At 40.0% G+C, this 26189-nt stretch overlaps 2 protein-coding genes across 2 annotated transcripts; both read left to right on the top strand.

Annotated features, from left to right (window-relative positions):
- Positions 1-1540: 1540 nt before the first annotated feature.
- Positions 1541-11023, top strand: LOC137286287 (organic cation transporter protein-like). Its single transcript, XM_067818056.1, has 10 exons — positions 1541-2021; positions 2128-2350; positions 2862-2965; positions 3799-3953; positions 4180-4348; positions 4874-5086; positions 5932-6158; positions 6269-6450; positions 7608-7759; positions 9648-11023. Exons 1-10 carry the CDS (start codon positions 1879-1881, stop codon positions 9748-9750), a joined length of 1671 nt encoding a protein of 556 aa, XP_067674157.1. The 5' UTR covers positions 1541-1878; the 3' UTR covers positions 9751-11023.
- A 769-nt stretch (positions 11024-11792) lies between these two features.
- On the top strand, positions 11793-24553 carry LOC137286286 (organic cation transporter protein-like). The gene is made up of 11 exons (XM_067818055.1): positions 11793-11903; positions 12090-12269; positions 12551-12773; positions 16937-17040; positions 17500-17654; positions 18272-18440; positions 18953-19171; positions 19591-19817; positions 20016-20197; positions 20949-21100; positions 24050-24553. Exons 2-11 carry the CDS (start codon positions 12127-12129, stop codon positions 24153-24155), a joined length of 1680 nt encoding a protein of 559 aa, XP_067674156.1. The 5' UTR covers positions 11793-11903; positions 12090-12126; the 3' UTR covers positions 24156-24553.
- Positions 24554-26189: the final 1636 nt, after the last annotated feature.

The following is a 26189-nucleotide window of genomic DNA, read 5'->3' as shown; positions in this document are numbered from 1 at the left end:
ATTTAGAAATACGTGATATATTTAGAAAACCAGCATACAGGGAGTATCTGCTGAAATAGCTACAGTTCAACAGTTGGCGCAACACTTTGTGGTATGATACAATTACATTATACCTAACATTCGATGTCATCATGTAATATGGTGTTGGATAAGATTTAATTTTTGCAGTATTTTAATTTAGTATTCTTTAATAGAAACAAACAGATGACTGCATCCAATTTGAATGTTTATATTGATCTAGATAACCAATAAATATAAAAAAAACTTCCATGGAAATAGTAGGTTTCCTTTGAATGAATGGACTCTTCCCTGAAGATCCTTGTAATATATTTCCACTGACTCACAACTTCAACCGGCCAAGGATCTTCTGCTACAAGTTTGCATCAAAGTTACCGTACATAATTGAAGATGAGAATGAGGATGAAAGTCCAAGTAGAAGATTTCAAGACCACAGCCCGACTGTAATATGATATTATAATATGATACATGCCTGGCTGCATGTTATGTGTTAGTTGTTTCTTAGGGTTTTTTTCTTAATGCTCCGTTTTTCTGTTCTCGGGAAATGTACTAAGATGAAATGCGCGGTTCCTAAAATGCGCGGCATACTAAAATCACCTATGTCGAAATGGAGAACTGCCAACGGAAAACTTTGTCTTCTTGAACCAGCAAAAGGATATAGCATAGATCGAAAAAAACCCACATTGTTTATTGTGTCCATTTGTACATCGTCTGTATTAAATTACTGAAATTACTCTGTTCTGTTCCAATACGTTGTAAAGAGTGTCAACAAGATGTTCAATCCATTTACCTGACCTGACCGTAACAGTTTTGATGGCTCTTCTAAAGGCTGTCCAAGACTGAGAAATCAATGACTATGATGCGCATGTTGATCGACAGGAAGAGGATCTCATTTGGGTGAAATATCTTCCCGGGATACTCTCTGGATTTTAACCTCTCACCAATTAGGTCTAAACTATCATTGTTTTCATTATCAACCATCTTCCACTTTTTGACAAGTTATACACATCGGTACAGTCACATGGCATTGAAAGACAAAACAAACCGATATCGAGAAGTCTTATATTGCCACTGAATCGAGGATGGCCCTTTTAAGCCACAAACATCTCTTTAGATTTCATATATATTTACCATGCGTCTAATGGTCAAGTGGTAGCACGTCACGTATTAAGCTGTCCAGCACAAGGGGAATAAATTCAAACAAAGATGATTATAGTTGTTACTGGATGTCTCCTGTTTCCAGAACCTTTATTGTCAACATTTCCTCTTTGTGGCGAAAAAGCCTAAAGGAGACCAACTGAATAAAGCTGAAAAAATGTTTCCACAATCATAAGCAATCGTTGAGTTTTTGTGTATTATGCGATTTCAAATACAGTACTGGAAAAAGGTTTCTGGTGGAGAATGGGCGTATGTAACTCAGTTGATGTACAAACATGTCGGATATACGTCAAGCTCGTCAAAATATAGCCAGCTATGCAAATTATGTTCGTGGGAACTGCAGAGCGTTTCAGATTGCTAGTCGTTCATCTGCCTTTAAAAGTAGGCTTGACAGGAAAATAGGACAGAGACGGCAGACACCAGGTGGGAAGACGTCATCAATTACTACAGCTACCCACTGCCTAAGTGTCAGCATCACTTCGCAACCTTCCCCAGGGTGCTTCTGTCGGACTGTAGGTTGTGTGCAAGTCCTCCGTCCTGCCGTACAAATTGTACTTTCAGCATTCAAGACTATCCTTCTTTAATTTGTTGACACACTTGTGTTGTCTCAAGTGCTGAGTGAGCGGGTGTTACAATACCGCGGAACTGGACGACAACATGTAACTTCCTGTAACTAGAGAGTAGAATTACTTTGAAGGCAGAATGAAGTTTGACGAGGTTCTAGCGCATCTGGGGGATTTTGGATGGTATCAAAAGAGACTGTACCTATTGATATGTATACCCCCGTTTTTTGGTTCCATGCAGTCGCTTGCCGTAATATTCCACCTAGATATACCTGATCACAGGTAAGTACATATATTTTATTTAATATTTCACTCCACCGAGGATCCGTTACACGAAGTGATTTAAATAGTTACATGTATACCCAGTTATCCCACTGTAATTATACAGGTGCTTCCTTGGAGTTAACGACACCTATCACGTGCAGGATGCGCATCACTCTTCCCTCATCAACATGTCCATCCCCTGGGAGACAGACAGAGACAAGCAGGTGCTCTCCTCCTGTAAAATGTACCAGTACCCTCAAAATGGCAGTCAACCAAACAACCTGACAACTCCGTGCAGCGCATGGGTGTTTGATAAGTCCACGTATGAATCAACACTGACGGAAAAGGTACTATATGTATTTTCATTTGGAAGTGTCAATGATATTTGCAGGTTGTCCATATTGTATATTGTCTTCCACGAAAGACCCGTGAGGATTAAGACCTTAAAGCTTAAGATAACAAAAGGGAATAAGTTTATACATGTACCTGATTTTTAATTTGTTTTCCAGATCAGCCTTGACTTTGAAAGCCTACCCCCCAAGCATGCGTGATTCCTAACTTTTGTGGCTGAGAATATGTAGACGTTTCGTTCTAAATTTTGCGATGTGTCTTGGTTTATTTATAACACATCATGTGACCAATCCTCGAACAGACAGGTGGTTAAAGTGTTCCCTTGCCTAGGTCTCATTCTCCATTGGGTGAAATATATTTTGTGAAGCCATCTACACATTGGAGAGATTGTCTGGTGGTATCTTTGATGAGACACAAACAAACGTGCACAAACATCTAGTCCTTACGTTTTATTCTTTGTTTATAATACATACTTTCATCACATCACTTTCTATTGTCCTGCTTCAGTTCAGTATAGTCTGTGACGACCTTGCTCTACGAACCCACTCGAACATGGCAGGATTTGCTGGGAATCTGGTCGGAACTCTCGTCATGGGACTTTTATCAGACTTGTGAGCACCAACACAAAATAGTGTACTTCATTGAGAAAATTATTCAGTTCATGGTTTGTTAAGTTTATCTTGTATGAACTTTTCAAAAATATTATCCAGAGAAAATGCACCTTCGTTCTGTACACAGGCAAAATATTTCTGGTACCGTTGAAATCATGGTATTAATGGTATACAGTTCTGATGTTACCTGATCAGCAATGAATTATATCAAGTCTGATTTCATCTTTCTTCAGCAAGTAATGTGAAACTCAAACTATTTCGGATGTTTATATGTGTGGTATTATAGAATTACTGAGTGTTATACCTAGCATTAGAAATTTGCCGAAACTGAAGTAATTAGTGTTTTTGGTAACACCAACAACAAGCCCTGAAATAGAGAGGGGAATGTAGTAAGTTATGAACACCTAAGCATAAAGACCAATGCATACGGAACTCTCAGCAGTGTCGAACTGAGTGGATTACAATTTCAGAAGATAAGCAACTCATTATTTATGTATGAAATTGATATAGAAACAGGCAAGCTGTCAAAATGTGTTATGGTAAACGCGTTTAGACAACATAACGCCCCAGTGACAGGAGATGGGGGGGTGGGGTGGGGGGATGGATTTGTGAGGAGTTATTCGGTAAGTACTTACGTTGCCTTTGCGCACTTTTTCATGAAGATCTAGCATCAAAGTGAATTATATAATTATTCTTAAACGGCTGACATACTACAGATTACTCCCCGTGTTTTGTATGAATGTGGAAATGATTTCGTCGCACGGTGTTATAATGCAGATTTTACGTGAGCTGTATACACATTCCCCATGTACAAACTCTTGCTCATTTGTTAGTTTCGGGCGACGTCCTCTGTACCTGGTCAACACAGTAGGCACCGCGATTATCAGCATCAGCATGGCCTTTGTCCCCAACGTGTATGTGTACATCGCGTTCAGGGTGCTGGAGAGTATGTGCGGAATAGCTGCCTTCACAAGTACCTTTGTTTTAGGTAAGTATATATAAATATATTTTAATCTTCTTCTACACTTTATTTAGATAAGATGTAGATGACTGATCACTGGTTACTCTTAACTTTGTATCTGTTTTAGATAATATTTGCATGTGTAAGGAGAAAATTTAATTTCCCATAAAAGTTCTAGAAACTTAAAGAGCTAGTTCCACTTTTAATGATGCCATAACATTTTATGCAGCCTGATGCTAGTTTTCTGTTTCAGCTATGGAAATGACGGGACCATCCAGAAGAGTGTTTGTGGGAATTATCGTGGAGGTCTTCTGGTGCATGGGTCTATTTACCTTGGGTCTTCTTGCCTACTTCATCCGAAGTTGGCACACTCTCCAGCTTTGTATATCTATTCCAACAGTTCTCTACGTTCTGTATTATTGGTACGTTGTCACTGATTTTACAACTAATGGTGCTCTCCATTGTCTTTACAACCAATTGTATCTTGTCCGCTGACCTTACAACTAATGGTGGGTTGTCCACTGACATTACAACTAACGGTTTGTTGTGCAGCTGTCGTGCAACTGATGGTATGGTGTCCACTGGCCTTATAACTAGTGGTATGTCGTCCACTCACCTTTAAATTAATGGTATGTGGTACCCTGAGCTTGGAGCTTGGTGCGTTTTCAACTGACTTAGAACTAATGATATGCTATCCACTGACCTTGCAAGTAATGGTTTGTTGTTCATGGACCGTACAACTAATAATGTGTAGTACACAAACATACACCAGTTCAAACATGTTAGACTATTTCTCTTGCCCGGTCACAGGTAGCCTATACGCACTGTTGTCGGAATGAGTGGCGTTAAAGTACACATAATCAAATACAAATCAATAGCATCACTAAACTCTCTTTTTCGCTACAGTTTACATATGTTCTATGTGAGGCACATGACACATTTCACAGGGTAGTTCCTGAATCTCCTCGATGGCTCATATCACGTGGTCGCATACCGGAAGCTCAAGTAGTCATACGGAAGATGGCGTCTGTGAATGGTGTCGAAGTTCCAGAAGAGATGTTGAAGAAGATAGCAGTAGAGGACGTGCAGGCCGTGTGGGTGACGCAGATGTTCACGACACCGTACTTGTTGTTCATCACTGTCATCATCTTCTTCAACTGGTGAGATGTTATTTACAGATCTATTTACATATAGGAGAATATATAGAGAGCTTATTGTGTTTTGTGATGGTCAATGAACTGTATTAGACATAAACGATGCACTGAGAGAGCCTGAAGAAGAGCATTTTCATCTCCAACACACTATCCCTCAGATGTGAAGATTTGGGTTTGAAAAGGTCAACAGCAACCCTTGTTAGTGGTAAAAGACGACTTACCATGGAATAGATTTCCGAAGCTCGCTTAGCGCTAAGATAGTCGTAAGTTAGAGTTAATGTATGGCACTTAAGACTCTCTCAGCTATAAGAGAGTTTCAAAAATCTAGGTCCAAGTGAGGTGGTCACACTCGCAGACTTGGCTGAAACACATCACGTCGCGTCACTGGATGTTTTACTAATCGCCGCCATACAGTTGCAGTACAATGCGGCGTTAAACAATAAATAAGCAAACTTCACTGTCCCTAAACATAGCCCATGTTATTTAGATATTCCAGGCAGACACAAATGTTTCGGATAATGTAAGAGACCCCAAGCGACAGAGCTATATAGGTACATATGTGTAAACTTGACAACATTGCTTCTGGAAAACATAGCACATTGATCCCAACTGCTCGGCTTACCTGGAGAACGATTTACAATATCACACCAATTTCAGAAACCAGTAGGATGGAAAATTATTGAGTCCACAGTGCTCCTTATGTGTAATTTATGTTTACTTTTCCAATGATAAGAAATGCGTGTAAAAGACTCATATGTCCACATTCTCAACATGTCTGAATAGCAAGATACAGATACAGTTAGGCACTTACAACAAACCTTCTTTATCATGTGAAGTTCCATTTTACAAAGGTTTGTGGCTAGTGTTATTTACTACGGTCTGGGGCTCAACGTCCAGAACCTGAGCGGCAACATCTACCTCAACTTCACCATCGCCAACATCGTGGAGTTCGTCTCGTACATGATGTGTGTGACCCTGTTGGATCGACTGGGCAGGAAGTTCCTTCAGTGCGGTAGTATGCTCCTTGGTGGGATAGCCTGTGTCTGCACTATGTTCCCAGTCCTCTATGGAAACTCATGTAAGTTGAAGACACTAAAAAAAGTTAGTAATTCAGTGTGTATGTTTGGGGTTTCCTTTCCAGTCTGTACATCAGTCCTTGAAATGATGCTACTGAATTTACGTTTTCAGCTATAGACTGGGTGACAGTTGCACTGTCTATGGTGGGAAAGTTCGGAGCTGCTGGCGCGTTCGCCATTGTGTATGTCTACACAGCAGAGTTGTTCCCTACTGTTGTCCGAAACTCAGGAGTAGGAGTCAGCTCTTTCTTTGCAAGGATTGGTGGGATGGTCTCCCCTTACTTTGCAGATCTGGTAAGGTTAATAAAGGTTTATGGTTTCTTTGAATATTAAAGGTCACATGCAACACCCCCCCCAAAAAAAAAAAAAAAAACATAATTAATATCACTTTTCACCTATTCATGGCATATAATGTACATTGCTGGCTGAAGAAAAAAATAAACAAAATTATAAGCGTACTTGGGCTTACTTTCCTTGAAACGAAGCACCCGGGAGACCTAACCCGGTCAGAGCGGATCTTAATACCGACAATCTTGAGTTTGCACCGGTTTCCTTCTGATCCAGTCATTCGGGAAAATGGATGCAGTTTATTTGCAAACCACAGATATAATAACGTGACATGTGTATAAGTATCACACTTGCCTGTCTGTGTAATTAAATAATGTGACACAGACAGATCCCAGGTACACGAACCATAAATCAATTTTGGTGTATAGCCTGATAGGTGTTCAAATTGATTGTGGTAAATGATTAAGTTGTGTATTGCTTATTGTCATTAGCAGACAGGCAGGCAGAAACACTGGTATCAATAAAGCAGACGTTGAATTTTGTCAGTGACAGAGACAGCTTGTCACAATCAACGAGCATTTTTAGCAATCAAATTAGTATTTCTAATGGTACACTTTCTTCAAAACTTGCATGCAAATCTGCAGGTATGGGACCAGTGTATTATTATCACTGCAAACTCAAGGTGCTTGTAATTACAAGAAAAACCTCTTGTCCGCAGCGATAATCCTTGCAAGCATCACTTGCTGTGTTTTTAGGAGTGGCCTTTCCGGTTCAAGCCGCGCGTACCTAATCACTGCGCCTGCGCAATGGGCGCAGCGCACCAGAAACCACTTTTCCCTCCATCGCTGGGGTGAAATATTGATTCGTTTGAACTCCGATTTCGCAGGCTTTTTGCGGGGGTTTAGTAATCACATTATTTTTCAACTTTAGAAGTTGAATATGCATTTAAATAATTTCTTACTGTTACAAAACGAATCAGAATCAGTTGTTTTTTTATGCGTTGCAACTCAAAAACATTTTGGCATGATCTTCATTAAGACAGCTGTTGTTTGTGTTTGGACAATTACCCTGATATTAATATGGAATAGTATCTATGTTGACAGCAAAGCTTTAATATTTTAAAAGTTTCTCATAATACCTCAGGTATTAATTATGTTCTTCAGGGTGTATTACTGGGCGGTGACCTGAAGGTGGCGCTGCCTCTCATCGTGTTCGGAGGTCTGTCCATTGCCGCGGGTCTGTTGACGCTGTTCCTGCCAGAGACATTGAAAAGGAGACTTCCTGAAACTATAGAGGACGCCAAGAACATGCGAAAGTGAGCGGATACAGATAATGTGTTAAGTTTTTGCCTTTTCTTTGTGAGGCAAACAGAAGGTTTCTCCTCACAATGAAAAAGTGTGGATGCGTTCATGGGGAATGATATAAAACATGCAGGTATGTGGGATTGTGCAATAGTACAATATGTTGATGTCTACGAAGCATGAATGTGTCCAGTTGTCCAGTGAGTGAATGCTGAGGTCACACCTGCACTTCTAAGGCGTGAATTGACCTGCTGTAGATATGACATGTCCACTCGTGTGGAGGAAGGTAAGGACGGATAACTGTTTGAAGGTGCCATACAGCGATATTGCCATCGATAAACACTTTAGGGTCATGTGCAGTCATGCCTTCCCACATCATTGCACTCCCGCACCATTGCACATCCGCCCCCAAATACCTGTCGTTTAATGCGTCGATCAAAACGTTGATGAACGGTGTCAACACCAAAATTGTGTACATTAAAGGGAAAGCTGAATGGTGAACCCACTGTTTCTGAGACTATATTAGGTGGGTCAATATTTTACAAAATTATTAAAACTACAAATCTTGGCGTTTAAATAAGTGTTGAATCTATGCAAAACGACATCACCAAAAATACTGCAGGCGACAATGTAGGCAGGAATGTGGGCCGACTTTTTAACATTTTTGTTTAGCGTAGAGTAGCTCTCATCCAGCATGTGACGTCATCAGCAATTATTTAAATCACATTTAATCTGCATTTCATGTTTGCGATGGAATCAAGCAAACTAAACATGTATTGTATTTTTGAATTATCTTTCAACAAAAAATGAATCTACCGTCTGTCGTTATTATCACCATAATTAAGAGTGATTATTTTGATGGGCAACAATCGGTTGTACCCACTTGGCTTGTCAATCAAGACATGATGAAGTAGTTTTAAGACGATGCCCACAACCGTTTTACTCCTGACTATCTGCTGATAACGGAGGGTGATGGACCTCCCATGTGTCTCTCCTGCAATGAGGTGTCACCATCAAGCATATTTTGCTTGACTGTGTGAACTTTTCAAATGCAAGGAACTCCCATTATGCTCTGAAAGATCTGTTTTCCCCGTGTGAGCGGGACCCTGATCATAAATTTCCTGAGGGAAGTTGACCTATGTCACAAATTGTAATTTCATATTAAGAATGACACCCTGCTTGCTTTTGTATTCGATGCTTGTTTTTTGTAGTGGAGGACATAATATGCATTATAATTATTTCACAAAATACACAAGAAGTAAACATACACCTCTAAGTTAAGCAACACAAATTTTTAGTCCCATTACATTTTCATTTATTGAAATTGCAAATCATGGAATAATGCAATAGAAAGGTGAAACATATGTACACACGACTGCCAAAATGAAATAGACTTATAAATCTTTAAAAGCATGTTCCCGTGAAACAGTCGCATTAAAGATCACATATACTCTAGGGGGTGCAAATACATAAATCAATCATAGGCATCGTTATAAATGAAACCCCGTAATTAAAACTACTCATTTCGATCTTTAATATCTTATATCGACCTTTTTTGACAACAGTGCAAATTCTCAGACCCGAACGAAATTTCAACTAATAGAGCGGCGTGTCTGTGTAACGTAATATGAGGTATAGGTATGAGGGCCTATGCAGAATTCATCTACATTTCAGGGGGTAAACTATTTCGTTTACAGTTTTGTACAAACCTGAAATCGCGACAGCTGTTGTGAAATCACTGGAAAGTAGTAAAGTTTAGTATGCCAGTTACAGATACTAGTCTTTATTATTGGGAGTCATTGTGCTTCAGTACAAAAAATACATATTGCATCTCCTGTTGCGTCTCATGAAACTTTCCTTACATACATAGGATGTTCATATTACATTTCTGTGTATTCTTAGGGCCAAGAAGGAGAACCACAAACTGGATGCAATGGAACCGCCAGTGGGAGAGACAGATGTCAAGATGGAACCGTTCACATCTTTTAGAGAGATGAAAGTATAGAAGTATTATTATCGGATACCAATATTGATTTCGTGTTCGATTTCAAAATATGTATTACAACAACGACACGGATACGGAACTATCTCCCTACAAACTTAATAAATACAGTGGTCAAAGGGAAGATTCATGAACTACCAACATAATTATGTAATACCGTAGGCTTCAACTTTCATGAAACTTGCCTCGTCAATAATTCTTTTCAAATGTCTACCCTAAAGCCATTAAAGGTAAGCCATCGCCTTACACTCTCCGCTCACCTCATTTATGCCTGAGCCGGAAAATCCATTCATTGCTGTCTTTGTGGATTTGTTTATGATGGCATTGTGTAACCAACTAAAGACGTTTGGACTGTAACAAAGCAGGGAACGACAAATAAGTATGATACAGTATTTCTTGTTTATTCGTCACATCAGCAACAGCGGCTTGGAAGTCGGGGCGGCTGGAAGCAGTCCTGGCCGTACTGCCGAGACTAACTTGTGTTGTTGCTGTCTCTGCGCTGCCCTGTTCTCTGCTTTCTATGTGGCCACCTCCATTTATATAGCCCTTTGGTCAGTCTTAATGGCTCAGCCATCTGTATCCCACATGCTGTGAAACTGACTGGGCAGGTGTCAGAAAAGTCAGTCTTAATTCCCCATGAATTAGTTTCATTACCGTCACGTGTAGTGTCCAAACGTTAAACTGTCCTTGTCATCGAGGTGGTATACTTCACACCAGTTCTTTCCTGCATATTCATGTGTTGACACAACCGGGGCCTTACCGTGTGTTGACCTTGGACTGACCGGGGTAGGTGACCATCAACTTTATTACAGAAGTCTTTGTCGTACCATCTGTGTTATAACAGTTTTACATGGGTACAGTAGTACAGTGGCAGTTGTGTCCGTGAGGCAGACAACGAGGAGGGGATTGTATACAGTGTATATAGTCTCCCTGCTTTACCTGGTTCATCCAATTCCTTGCAATCAAGTGTATATTGTCGATTTCTTTCATCACATTGTGAAAGCATAAGTTGTGTGCCGCAGAATACTGATGATGAGATATGATTATTTGACATTCGTTCATGAGAATGTTTAGGAAGAGTGAAACAGGTTAATAAAGATATCAAAACATGTTATTTTCACGTTGCTTTACATTTAGCTTGCGGTCTCGTTACAATATCAATAGTGTTGAGTACAGTACATCTGGTGGTATCTCAAATCACGCCTCATGTACATTTATTGTAATTTATGCAAAATAAACTCATTCCGGGTTAGCGATTCCTGATTGGTAATTCGATTCTGGATTATGTGTTGAATCTGTTTATCATATGAGTGGGATTTACAGTTCCATTTGATTGGTTGCAAGTTTCATCGGTGAGGTTGAGTTATTATCCACTGAGTCACTCGGAGCTCTGTATCACGACTGGAAAGGTTAGTTCCTATTTCATCGTAATTTAACAAAACGTTAACTGGGATCACATATGTTTGTTACAAATGAATCATGATATCAAGTTTGGTTAGATATCTTTAGATCTGCAGGATTTCGAGCATTTCCGAGAAGAGACATAGTTTGACGTAGTACGGCGGGGTCAACGCATAGATGCCGACAGTGGGACTACCTGGAGTAGTTCGTTGCCGATGACGAACGATTACGTAGTGAACATATAAGCGTAGTTATAGACAAAATGGACAGGCGGAGAGAGGACCACGGACAGGTAAAGAAACAACTTGGACTAATTGATGTGATGGTATGCACCACCAAAGGGATTACCAATGAAGGTTACTAAAGCATACACAGTAAAAAATGAATGTGACAGTGTGGTACGGGTTCGCGTTTCAATTTACAATGAGGGGTGATGAGCAATTTAGAGGGCATATTAGAGACAGTGATGTAATAATTGCAATTAAGTCTTGGCCACGCAGGTTTTGGCCTTTGGAAATATTTGGACGGTTACTTTCCTGATTCAGTCGCTATAACAGTGACTTACTTCATTTGATAGGTACAAGCATCACAATATGCGTGTGTGTGAATATTTTCGCCTAATCATTGGGCGATTGCAGGTATACGCACTGGGCAATCAAACACAACGTATGTCCTTCACCTGCGATTACAACTGGACAACACCACTGTGTACATGTAAAGACAAAACGTTATGAACGGATCAGTGATAGCACTAGGTATGCCAAACAAGCTTTAGTGCGCCCTGCACTTCTGTAAATATTTACACTAATGGTAACATAAGGGTTCACGTGACTGTAAAATGTCCTTGACAAGTGTATACTTGCTGTGTATTTCATGAATGTAACCGAAAACGCCATGAAACAAAACTTTGTTTATCTTTCACTCTACCCTTCTTATGACAGGAAATTAGGCAGGAACGTCTCTGTTCGTGAACATAAAATGAAGTTTGACGAAGCACTGGAGCATCTGGGAGAATTTGGATGGTATCAAAAGAGATTGTACTTTGTATTATGTATCCTCACGTGTATCGTGGCTCTGCAGAACCAGGCAGTTATATTCCAACTGGATACACCTGATCATCGGTATGTATTACCCGTAAATATCCACCCGTAAATGCATAAACGGCGGCTTCGGGATACACGCATTTGTGGACAAAATTGTCTTTTGGCACAGATTTCTCATGAATGTGGAAAGGTTCTGTCGCTGCTTAGACCACGCAATCTAATTGTACAGGTGTTCCCTTGGAGTTAACGACACCTATCAGGTGCATGAACAACTGAACATTCAACATCTCACAAAGAAGGAATATAGATTCTTTGCCATCTTAAGATGACACTAATTAAGTTCATAATACTTAAAACAGGTGCTCCCTTGGAGTTAACGACACCTATCAGGTGCAGGATGCGCATCACTCTTCCCTCATCAACATGTCCATCCCCTGGGAGACAGACAGAGACAAGCAGGTGCTCTCCTCCTGTAAAATGTACCAGTACCCTCAAAATGGCAGTCAACCAAACAACCTGACAACTCCGTGCAACGCATGGGTGTTTGATAAGTCCACGTATGAATCAACACTGACGGAAAAGGTAATATGTACAGTGCTTATCATGGAACCCTCCATCATCGTTCTACAAACCTCTATTGACGGCTACTGACATTTCTTATGTATTTTCAGTTGAAAGATGTTAAATATTCATTTCTGTCACAAGCAATGTGGCACATAGTCGCAACTCAATATGATCGCAACAATCCCGACTGCATCGTTTGACCCGGAAATTGACGCAACTTTCTATTATCGCGGTATTGCTATTGTCCCACTATTCCACTCGGTTCAGACAAATAGCACCGTGAAACGTTTACTAAGAGAAGTAACGAATCTAATCGTTTTAATATTTTATTTATTATTTATTTTATTTAGGAATTTCATTCACATTTTTAATATCATCTTGTTGTTACCATACAATCTGCTGCCGTGTGCAGGGCGACGTTGCATAATACGTCACTTCCTTTTCTATGTTTAAGACGGAAATAGTGCAAAGGACTTTATTGTTGTTGCGGGATTACTCTTGATTACTTGATTACTTACGTTTTGATTCATGCAAGATGTAAAGGCAGTAAGGGTCATACTGGTTTCAAAACTTCCAGCACTTACTGAAAAGATGAATACTTTAACATTTCTACAATGAGACATGATACTCCAATGACTTTTTAAAGAGCGACAACTTTTTTAACGTAAATTTTACATATAAACAGCCGACGCGGGCAATTTTGTTTCTGCTTTCCCGATGTTTTCATTTGCAACGATAATAGAGAACTGCAGTATAATTAAGCACCCTGTTTTACGCCTGTGCCAGGAACAGAAAGGGGTCAGAACTTTCAAATTTCAAACCAAAAGACTCGGGACGGTGTTGGTTGATAATTGTCGGTTTGGAGCCTACAGCTACTTCAAAACGACCTCTGGTGGTGAAGGGTTTACGCCTTTCGTAACGGACCAGAATGTGGTTATCAGCTGGGAGCGTCTGTTGGTTGATGTTTCCTGATAACAGAGTGAGTAGCCAGCTGACGCCTTGAGGACCTCGAATGACATGCCAGATGCATGCATACCCACTCTATGCTATGCCAGTCCCAATAAGAGTGTCTTCTCCTCACAGTGTACTGTATGGATGAAATGGGCGTCATAGTCACAAGTTTTATACATTGGAACGCCTTTCGCACACACTCACATGGACTGCGTCTTGGCTAATACTTTAAAACTGGAACCTGGACATGTGCTACTAAACACGGACATCATTGTGTCCATGTCGTCATCGATAGCAACGTTACTACGAAATATAAACATGGTTATTTAGATCTGTTATTTTCGTTTATCGTGTAATATGCATCGGTTACTCCGTTTTTCATATTCATGAATAAAACCCTGCATGCACGATATGTTTTGATAATGTTTATGTATATATGTTATTCATTTCAGCCATTTTACATATATTGCGCGTTTTCAGTGTTTCGTGGCAGCAGGAATAGCATCACTTTCACAATAAACCTGGCAGCCTATTGTTGCAGTCCGTTATGGGGGTATACTCTTCAATGGTAATGGTACCCTTGTGGGTTTTCACGAAACTTTTAATGCTCAGTACATTGGATATGTTTTAAACTCGTGATATAAATATATCGCTTAGTTGCTAATAGAGTGTGATGATTAAGGAACTTGCGTCCGGTATCAATAGTCATCAGTATCTGAAAAACTGCAAAGCGTACATCAATATTACATGTCCTCCATATATGTATGATTATTCCAAAAGTGTGTCTCACATGTACAGACATAAAAGACATGGATAATACTTTCAGGTTCTGAGCTGCAAAAAGGAACAAACATTCCTGTCAACCAGGTTCATTCTTAGCAATTCTTTTTATCGTAAACACACTGTTGTAAATGAATCTGTATTGAAATTCCAAAAAGCTTTGTGTCCTTGATATATTTTCTGTTGGTTGTGAAAATATTTTTCCAAGGGTTATTTTAAATTATGTTTACATGATTTTCCCATTTAGAACAGGGCTTCGGCAGATGATTCTCTGGCACTTTAGACAGTACATCGTAGAACGTTCGACAACCTTTAACAGGACAGATTAGCCTAAGAGCAGATATATGTAAGGTCAAATTTGCATGATAATGATTCGTATTACTTATTGTATCTCCAGGATTTCGGAATATTATGTATAACTTGTAAGAAATCTAGGAATTAACAGCTCAAGTCATACCTATTTTACAATTCTTAAAGGGAAAGCCGTTCATTTGAGTTACAGAGATCTTTTACAAATTGGACACCTTTTGTATACCAGTTTTGTATTATAAACTTGGAGTGTTTAAATTGACGATTCAGCCACAGTGTTTCAGCTAGAATATTATGAGGATTGTTCATATCAGTGGTGAGTTTTGATCTATGCCCTTTTCTGAGCAGTAAAGGTGTCTTTCCAAAATGGATTTACAACAGTTGAAAAACTGTCAATATATGCTCCGAGCGTAATTAAACCTTGAACGAGGGCGTTGCTTTGGTTACTCAAGGTTATTTTGCGATAACGTCCTCTTAAAGTTGAAATCATCAGAGAGCATATAAAGGTTTCAACATCTTCACTATGGCCCCTCTTCAAATCCTTCCTCATAATACACTCTTTAAAAAAGAAACGCAAACCCCACACATCAATGGAAATTTAGTGTTATTCAAGGACGTGTAGATCAGCGGAAAACAAAGATACATAAATGAAATTTTATTGAACAATGCATTGCTATCTTGTCCATATTCATGAGAATATTCATCACAGTCGTTACTGCAATCCACCAGGTGGTGTTAGAGTCAGTACCTCGTATGACCACCTCCATTCCTCCTGCAGCATGTGGAACAACTGTTGATGATTCTGTGGTGGATTACGACGTCGACGTACCCGTCTATCGATCTTATCCCAATGGTGTTCGATTGGGTTTAGATCCGGGGATCTGGAGGGCCAGGGGAGGGTGTTGATGTTGTTATTGGCCAGGTGGTCAACGGTGCCACGTGCTTTGTGGGGCCTGGCGTTGTCCTTTTGGAAGAGCTACCGTTGACGGTCAACCAGGTGAAGGACGTGCGGACGGAGAATCTGGTCGATGTATCGATTGGCCGGCAGATTGCCTTGGACAAGCACAAGTTCCGATCTGCGGGTGCATAAGATTGTTCCCCACACCATAACACTCCTTCTACCGAATCTGTCCACTTGTTTGATGCAGTTAGGAGCAAAACGTTCATGACGTCTACCATCACGTCCCATGAGGAGATATCGGGATTCATCGCTAAACCATATGCGCCTCCAGTTTGCCAGGTTCCATGGCAGCACCGTGTTACACCATTTCACTCGTCGACGTCGATGTAGTCGTGTCAAGGAAGGGGCAGCTTTTGGACGTTTGGCACGTATTCCTACTTCTCGGAGACGGTTCCCGATTGTCTGATCGGACACTCTTCGGGCTCCAACTGTTCTTGTGCAGTGTCCCGGGCGGTACGATGGCGGTCAGGAAGGTTGGCGTACCGATCTTGGGCAGGTGTGGTGACTCTAGGTCTTCATGATCTTGCACTGTCATTTGTCGAATTTGTTTTACGAAATCGATCCCACAATCGAGTTATTGTGCTGGGATGAACGATGAAGATCCTTGCCACCTCACTCTTTGATTCGCCAGCTTGCAATCGCCCAATTGCCTGATTTCGATCGCCAGCGTTGAGACGTCCCATTTTCGTGTACAGTACTTGCAAAGATCGTGGATGAAATTGTGAGATTCATTTGGGACTTTCATAGTCACTTGCTATACTCATATTTTGCACGTGAAAACAATCATTGTGCCTGATATTCGTGCTGCATGACATCCACGCACACTTTGACAATCCTGATTGATAAAACCGTTCAAAATTATTTTTGGTTGTGTTCGGTCAAGCATGATCTTCCGAAAACATTCCAGAAACAATGTGCAACCCTAAAGAATGTTTCACTTCACATAGTTTTATCATTTTTGAATTTCATTTTTCTTTTTTTTTCTTTTTGGAAGAGTGTATTATCAGGTTTATCGCCGCAGATGACATTGAAACAGATTCTTTCTATTTCCATAATAAATGAATTAGGAAGGTACAGTAAGTCTTTAACATAGTAATTTTGAAAATTATCGCAAGGTGCCCTTTTCTCCTATTCCACTTGTTTTTATAAGTTAGACGAATAATTTATTTTTTTGCTTCAGTTCAGTATAGTCTGCGACGACCTTGTTCTGCGCTCCCACTCTTACATGGCAGGATTTGCTGGGCAGATGGCCGGAGCTCTTGTCATGGGATTATTGTCAGACTTGTGAGTTCATACCAAATGGAATAGGCGTACTTCACACTGTTCACCAATATATCCACTGTCATGAATACGTGGTACATCTCGGACAAGCACTGTTTAGGTCAAATATCTACATACATTAAATATTTGAAAAGCCGATGAGACCATCAAGCTATATCCATTTAATCGAACGGACTCAACAACTAGTATCGTGCATCTTTAAGACTTCCCGAATATAATATTAATCAAAGGACAAAATAAGCGTGGTCATATGCCACTTACATTGTTCCTATATCTGCAAATGAAAAACACATTTTTAATAAACATGAATATCGGATACTTCCAACAAAGAAAATCGATTTGATGAGTTCTATAATTTGTATGCTGTACAAATGCTTCTCAAATGAATATATGCTTTGTTCAACACGTTGTGCACAAGCATAGCATATCAAACGCGATAATATCGCGTCGGTTCATCTTCAGATTCGGGCGACGTCCTCTCGTCTTGATCAGCTCAGTGGCAAAGGCGATTGTCACCATCGGCATGGCTTTTGTGCCTAACGTGCATGTGTACATTGCGTTCAGAGTACTGGAGTGTGTGTGTGGTGGAGCTGCCTTCACAAGTACTCTTGTTCTGAGTAAATATTTATTCATATTTATCATACCATTATTATTATTGTTTTATTGTTCCCAATAATTTTAATACTAGCACACAGAAGAATTTGTGTGCATAACAGCTTGTGGGCTCAACAAAAATATAATGCCTAATATATACTGAACCCTACCAGACACTTTTCCACATATGTTTCATCTTAATTTTAATTATTTTTTCACTTTTTAGATGTTAGCTGAGCCAATGTTCAAGACATTTGTCTTTAGAATCAGTATTTGATTCAATTAACATGTCCAAACACGGTTAGTAAAGTAATGATGGGAGGAGGTTTTGTGTGTAATGAAAATGACAATGCGCATGCATCCCGAGGTGTCATCAGTCATGCATAGACCCCTATTTTGTCATCATTTTTAAAAAATTTGTCATTCTGAATGAATAACATATCATTTTACCACTTTTTTGTTACTTTGTTGATTTTCTGAGTCAGTATCAAGTGTCGGAAACCCACGCGGTAATGTATGGACACACCCTCACCTAGGGAGCTAACAAGTATAATTATCGACCACTAGGTTGAATATAACATCTGACTAGTGGCACGTATTCAACTTTAACATGAACAATGTATTTTGTTTTCTCTTTCAGTGCTGGAACTGACTGGACCTTCTAGGAGAGTGTTTGTAGCAATCATCATGGAGATATTCTGGTGCTTCAGTCAGTTTGCCCTGGGTCTTATTGCCTACTTTGTCCGAAACTGGCAACATCTTCAGCTCATCACATCTTTTCCGTCAGCTCTCAGCATTCTCTGTTATTGGTATGCACTACACACTAACTCACGTCATGCTCTGGCAGTATTTCATCGAAACATGTTGCAGTTACGTGTTTCATACTTAAATATTTTCTGAGGAAAAACGAGTAAAACCATTAGGAATGCTCTATTGAATTTTAAAAGGAGACAAAACATCAGTGAAACACGCCATCTGATTTACCATAAAAGAACTTGAATCGGGTGACCGGAAGTGTACCTAATACTAAATAGTTTCCAATACAAATGGAATGGTTAGGCAACTGCAGGTGGCATAATTACCTGAAATAATTTTACCTGACCACCAGATTTATGTGCTTAGATACGATGACATTCACTGAGTGTTGATCACTGAGTTCACTGTTACCAACTCCAATGAAATCTCTCCGCAGTGTGTGTGGCGAATCTATGGTTTTTGAGCAAACAATGATTATGAGTAATGAGCATGGTTTGTGTAATGTTTTCTTGACACCCTTTCTGTTGAGTTTCCTGAAACAAGTAATGAATATCACGTTACCCAGGTTAGTGCCTGAATCCCCTCGATGGCTGATAGCACGTGGTCGCAAACCGGAGGCTCAAAAAATCATGCAGAAGATGGCGTATGTGAATGGCGTTGAATGTTCTGACAACATTGTTGAGAACATTACACTTATCAACGACAAGCAGAAGCCCGTAAAGATCACGCAGATGTTCACAACGCCCTACTTGTTGTTCATCACAGTCATCATCTTCTTCAACTGGTGAGAGGTTAACGTACGGCTCGTTGCAACCCGTGAAACATGGTCAAAGTTGAAATGGGTGCTCAAATATAGGTGTGATGATGACGGATGTTCGTAGAGGGATGTGCCGGGAATGACAGCAAAGCAAGTGATGCAAATTCAGAACAAATTTGGATGATCTTAGCTGTTTCCAAATTTAAAATATAAAAGACGCTGTAATGACAGAAAATGTTTCTTTTGATATTTGCAATTCACATTGACTGTAATGTGTAAATAGAAGGAAAATGACACCTTTTCTTCATCAGATAGTAGTCTTTGGTAAATGTTGTAGTTATCATGAAAATATATCACGACAGTTGAGCTATTAGGTCGTCTTTAAAACGAGGAAATTGAGGATCATTTCAATAATTCCTTTTTGTCCGCATGTTCATTTCTTAAAGGTTTGTGGCAAGTTTGGCTTACTATGGCTTGAACCTGAACGTCCAAAATCTCAGTGGCAACATCTACATCAACTTCACCATTTCCAATACTGTCGAGTTGGTGTCGTATATTACCTGTATGTTGCTGCTGGACCGACTTGGAAGGAAGTTCGTACAGTGTGGCTGTCTTCTCCTGGGCGGAATTGCTTGTGTGTGTACAATGTTCCCGGTCATCTATGGAAAATCATGTAAGTAGAAGACAGAGACATATTAAGTTAACTCACACGGGAAGATTGTGTTTGTTTCGTTTTTATTCATTTTATGACAAAACTAAGAACAAAAGTCGAAGTCTTTTTATGTTTTCATTTATGGAAACTCTTGTAAGTTGAAACATGTTCACATGTTATTTCACCCCAAGTAAACTATGGTCTTGATATATTTTCCAGCTTCAGACTGGGTCACAGTCGTACTAGCTATGCTCGGTAAGTTGGGTGCATCAGGAACATTTGCCACTGTGTACGTTTACACAGCAGAGTTGTTCCCTACTGTTATACGAAATTCTGGTCTGGGAGTCAGCTCATTCTTTGCCAGGATCGGTGGGATGGTCTCCCCTTACATTGCAGATCTGGTAAGAATATATATGTTTCTGTGAATATCATTCTCTTCCCACAGTGGTTACTTGTCACATCTTCCTACGTAACCTCTGTTCTAATACGACCCTTTCGTGGTGCGAGTATTCAAGACACGTGATTGGAGGCAATCAGCTTCAGTAGTGCAGTCAGCGACTTTGTCTCAAAAGTGATCGTTCGCAAGTATCTCGGTAATTTCCGGATGCATCGTGAAAACTAGAATCTCTTCCCGAGTGCGATACTCAAATGTTTCTTCTAGACAGAACTCAGTCATGTCATATTTGTTTCTCCACATTGCTTGCATTTGTCAAGTTGAATCTAAGTCGATGTAACAGGTGTTCTGATTGGACAGAAAAAAGGGAGATAAATATGCTGCCATTTTTTGCCGCTAGGGCATTTTATGAGAACCGCGAAATATGGCCGTATTAGAACAGAGGTTCGTAGGAATATATGACAAGTAACCTCTGTCGGAAGAGAATGTGTGAATATATGAATCCTGAAATGATTACTGAATATTATAATCAAGATCCCTTGGATCTGTTTTAACGATGTATATCACTGTTCAATATTCTATCTGTAAGTGTATCTAGATTTGTTTATCATCGGAAGTGGGGACATTTCTAAGGTCTCATCGTTTGGAAATGTATTTAATACAAGAGCTTCTGCAGATCCGTATACTAACAATGCTTGTTCTTGTTTCGTCATACGTGATTATTGAAACATGTTTTGTCTGTTTATATCATTCTTCAGGGTGTATTACTTGGCGGTGACCTGAAGGTGGCGCTGCCTCTCATCGTGTTCGGAGGTCTGTCGATTGCCGCGGGTCTGTTGACGCTGTTCCTACCAGAGACATTGAAAAGGAGGCTTCCTGAAACTATAGAGGACGCCAAGAATATGCGAAAGTGAGATGAAACTAAGAATAAGATATATGATTATATTTATACATATTTCAAAACGTCAACTCGAGAGACACTAAGAGATCCAATAGTAGTAAAAGGGTTAACAGAGATGGATATCGTAAGGATGTATGTATCACTGAAAGTCAGCAGGGACACCTGGTGTTTGCGAACCACCCATTACTCATTATGATTCTCATAAAAAGGAAAATCGCCGCCCCTAGCAATACTCTTGCCTGAACCGGGTTTGATCTGTAAATAATCGAGTCAGGACCAGACAATCTAGTGATCAACCTCGTGAACGACGATCTACGTAATTGGGACGCGATGACATGTATCAACCAGGGCCTACTTGCACAAAGTGATCTTAGAGCTACGACTATCGTAAGCGTATGTTGAAGAATGGGAGTTACAATCATTGCAGCGCTAAGATCGCTTTGTGCAAGTATTCCCAGGTCAACGAGCCTGACCACCCGATCCCGTTAGTCTGAACCAGACAATGCAGTAATCAGTAACCCGAGCATCGTTGTGGTTTGCCGCCGTGCTGCCAACCAAGCCACTCATCCAAGTAAGTACCAGTGAATAACTGCCTGGGAGGGTCACAGTATCGGCAGTAGGACCTGTTTGCTGAAGTCATTTCTTGTTACGCCTTATTTGTACAGAATTAAATCATTCATTTCTGCTGCCGGTAGCTGGGGACTACATCCCCCTACGCGATTTCTTTCTTCTCCTCCTTGGCGGTTGGTTAGGCCAGAAGTTGATCTAAAATCGGAAACAAACGTCTTACAATATAAACAAGATTATAATCAGTTAAAAAGTAAATATAGTACATACAAATCCTTGTTTACAGATGGACCCAAGGATGGTGGCGCAGTTGCTTGTGCCACTGTCATTGGATTTAGAACGATATATTCTCGAGTGCCCAATAACAACTCTATTTTCACAGACGCTAATGCCATATTAACAGCTCTTACATATATGTTAAAAAATCGTAACTGTAAACAGTATATAATCTTTTCTGATTCTCTTTCATGCATTCAGGCTATTGAAATCTGTCTTGTAAATGTCCACTTTTAATAGAAATTATTGAATTGTATAACGATCTTGCCACTGCCCAATGCGACATCGTCTCTGTTGGTTACCCAGCCGTGTTGGAATATCTGCTAACACAATGGCCGATTCTACTGCTAAGGTAGCACTCAACAAATCTGTGACACCACTTCTTATCCATACTCTGATTGTAAAGCTGTAATTAGAGCAGATATCCGAGATCCGCAAAAGAAGTTGGACATCCAAATAGGTATAAATAAATTACATGAAATAAAACCCTATATCAGTTATATCTCCGGAGGTTGTCAAGATTTTAAGAGGTCATTTTGCGACGATGTCGCATTGGCCATATGCGATATAGTACCGGAGACCTGTTAAAAGGTGAGGAACCTACGTTTTCTATCCCTCGTGATGAGAGTCACGGTCAAGCATGTCCTGCTTGAATGTATTGACTTTTCCATCCCAAGGGGTAACTATTTCACTGTTAAAACTGTAAAGGATCTTTTTAGTAGGGTTCATAACCGTTTAATCATCGAGTTTTTAAAAGAAATAGGGCTAATTTATCAATTTTGAACGATATGTTTTGTCAATATATAGATGTTTTTTTATAATCGGTAGACGGAAACAGCAACTGCGATGGTTAGTGGTTGTATCCTCGAAGGGGTTAAAGCACTGTAAAATGATTGACAATGTCCTCCTCAGAGGGTACGTAAGTACCAAAACTTCACGAGTCAGTTTAGCTCTACACAGCTTTTATTCGTCGAATATTTGTTGTTTTATTGTGGCTTAATATCAGTAAAGACGTCAATGGCAGAAGGGATGATATAAATTCAGCTAGGGTCTCTGCAGGTATGTCTCCATGGTCTAGTTTCAGTTACTGGCGATCCTCAGCCTTCTTTTTTATTGCATTGTCCTCATTTGCAGTCCTATTTTAGAGATGTATGCTGGTTCCATTTTTGTTACAGTGATAATATACCATTAATCACTATGTCTATATTTCAGTTTCTTGCGATATGGCTGAAATATGAAATTGTGACGATGAACTGTAACTCACTCACTTTTTGTTCGTTCTGTATTGTCTTTTCGATACATTGATTGACGACACCAATTGGTCAGTGATCTTCTGCTCCGCGTAGGCTTCAATCTTGTACGTCAAGGTTTTCGTACATAAATGTAAATGAGGATGAAAGTACAGTACGATTGCACCAGCTGATGATATCCAGGACACATCCAGATTGTAAGTCCTACACTGCCAACCTGTCACCGTATCCAACTGTAGGCTATGAAAACCAGTTCTTTGCCTGTTCTTAGTCATAACAATGGGAAAATGATGGGAAATACACCCAAGCACGTTTGAAATGATATCATGCATATCGTCCGTATGATTGTGCCACTTCGTCATGAAACTGAGGCACTGGGAGAATTGTGCACCGGGATATCTCTGTTTCGATGGATGGGTTCTGCATCTTCTACAACTTTATCCTTAGCACACTTAGAGTGAGTGAGTGGGTGAGTTTAGTTTTATGCCGCACTCAGCAATATTCCAGCTATATGGCGGCGGTCTGTAAATAATCAAGTCTGGACCAGGCAATCCAGTAATCAGCAAAATGAACATCGATCTGCGCAATTGGGAACCGATGACATGTGTTAACCAAGTCAGCAAGCCTGACCACCCGATCCCGTTAGTCGCCTCTTACGACAAGCATAGTCGCCGTTTATGGCAAGCATGGGTTGGTGAAGGCCTATTCTACCCCGGGACCTTCACGGGTCAGCACACTTGGAGTCTGGTAGCTTGCTCCTATATATATTTTGGTGATGTTATACAATCCTGGTTGCATTTTATATTCCAACTGTATGATAGTATAAAAGTTGTATATTCCTAATGTTACGTTTTTCTGTTTTCAGGAAATGTCCGAAGACAAAGAGTCTGCTGCATACTGAAACCACCAATGTCGAAATGGAGAGCTGCCAACGTAGAGCGTGTCTTCTGGAACCAACCGAACAAACCTGACATATTCCATTAATTGAAGAGAACCAAAACCTTGTTAGTGTGATCATTTGTGCATTACGCGTATTAAGTTGTGCTGATTTTACTCTGTTCTGCCCTAATATGTTCTTTAGGCTGACAAACACCTTGTTCTAGCCAGTTTACCTGACCTGTTCTTAACTTATGTGATCGCTAAAATCTGCCCAGTACTGTGACATCAACGACTGTGGTGCATATGCGGCAGTAGGAAGATCTCAAAATCTGATTGGGATATCTTTCCGGGATACATTCTTGATTGTGACCTCTTACTAATTTGGTCTAAGTAACCATTCTTTTCACTCTCAACCACCGTCCACCTGTTTCACAAAGTTATGAACTTCGGTACAGAAACATGACACTGAAAGAATAAATGAATTGATGTCTTCGTCGTCCATAGTTACTTCATTAACAAGATAGCTATATTGTCAACGCGGGGGGAGGAGGGAGGGGGGGACTTGTAGTATTCGGCTCGTGGGGAATTAGCTCATGATTTTGATGAACGTTATACTGACGAAGATAAATGAAACAGTTGATGAAGACGAAGGCATAGTTTGGTTCTTCAAACTTCTTTAGCTGTCACAAGACATGAGAAAGAAGAATACATGAATGTGGTGAGCGAACTTCCAGCTCAATCTCAGGGCCTTTCCTGCGAGCGGCATAATCCTGCTCGCGGTCGTCCCTACACAGACAGTCGGAATGTCGGACCCACACTCACATTTCACGTGCAGTATAGACATGAACATACATATATACAGTTTTCATCAACAATAGACAGGCAAAGATTCAACAATGGACAGATAGAACAACAATAGCACTTCGTTGTAAGTTGATGTGATGACAGTCACAACCAAGGGGGATGACCAATAAAGGCCATAAATGTCATATACAACAATTAATGGAAGTGACAAAGGTAAACAAGGTACCTGACAAAACAATGTACTCTGCGCCAGTGATAAAGATCAAGATTGCAGATTGAATAATAATAACTAAATATCATATAGCCTGGCTACATAGATTTTGGTCTGTAGAAATATTTGGACATGGCTGTCCTGAAGTAGACACTATGACAATATTGTAAAGCATTTGTAAACGCGCCTTTTCCGGCCAAACTCTGATCATATGGAGTATTTTATCCTTTACTTCAACCCACTTTGATTTGCAACATGCACATTCTATGAGTACATATGAATAACAAAATAGCAGAAAACGTTAGTATTCATAATGACATAAATAAAGACCGATGTCAGTACGATTCTATTGGTACCCATGGAACAGGGTGTTCCGTTTAAGTCTCACACATCTGTTTAGAGTACACTTATATTTACTATGCGTCTAATGCGTGGTAGTACGCTACTTGCGAAGTTAGCCAGTACGAAGGAGATACAACCAAAGTCTTTTCTACTTGTTACTTGATGGCTCTTGTTTCCAGGTACTTTAAAGATCACATATACTCTAGGGGATACAAGTACATAAATCATGTATTGACATCGTTATAAACGAAACCCCGTCAATAAAACCACACGTTTCGACATGTAATTACCTCAAATATACCTTTGTTGACTACACAGCACAAATCTCTCCTGCGAACGAAATTTCAACCAATCAAGGGGCGCGCATCCGTTACGTAATGTGACGTATACCTATGTGGGTTGCTGTAGTCTTCCTGGACATTTCCGAGGGTAGATCATCTTGTTTCTAGATTTGTCTAAACCTGCAATCGTAACAGTTGTTTTGAAAAATGAAAGCTCTATGTTTTCGAAATCTACTGCCATTTAATCCCGTCACCTGCTTTGCTTATTTTCTGAGATACAACTACTTGTTTTCATGGACGATCCTGTCAAAATCGCTCGTCATCATATTGGTTATAAATCGTTCTTGCAGTGCTGTTACAAGCGGTGTCATGCAACGCACTTTTTGGTCATGATTCAAAAACAGGACGGGTCAACCTATTTAATATATTTAACTACGAGTAGGAAGTATTTTTAATCTTTTAACTTGATGAAAACAAACCATAAAGTG

The sequence above is a fragment of the Haliotis asinina genome, chromosome 6 (genome assembly GCF_037392515.1).
Source record: "Haliotis asinina isolate JCU_RB_2024 chromosome 6, JCU_Hal_asi_v2, whole genome shotgun sequence".
NCBI lineage: Eukaryota > Metazoa > Mollusca > Gastropoda > Lepetellida > Haliotidae > Haliotis > Haliotis asinina.
The sequence above is the reverse complement of the archived record's forward strand: the minus strand, read 5'-3'. Positions and strand labels throughout refer to the sequence as shown.

Bases quoted from the DNA above. Each gene is read 5' to 3' on its own strand.
- LOC137286286 (XM_067818055.1), top strand. From the start codon at position 12,127: ATGAAGTTTGACGAAGCACTGGAGCATCTGGGAGAATTTGGATGGTAT. The intron at 19,818-20,015 runs GTAAGTAGAAGA...TATATTTTCCAG, and splicing joins GGTCATCTATGGAAAATCAT to CTTCAGACTGGGTCACAGTC. The intron at 21,101-24,049 runs GTGAGATGAAAC...TTCTGTTTTCAG, and splicing joins GACGCCAAGAATATGCGAAA to GAAATGTCCGAAGACAAAGA.
- LOC137286287 (XM_067818056.1), top strand. From the start codon at position 1,879: ATGAAGTTTGACGAGGTTCTAGCGCATCTGGGGGATTTTGGATGGTAT. The intron at 2,022-2,127 runs GTAAGTACATAT...GTAATTATACAG, and splicing joins CTAGATATACCTGATCACAG to GTGCTTCCTTGGAGTTAACG. The intron at 6,451-7,607 runs GTAAGGTTAATA...TATGTTCTTCAG, and splicing joins CCCCTTACTTTGCAGATCTG to GGTGTATTACTGGGCGGTGA.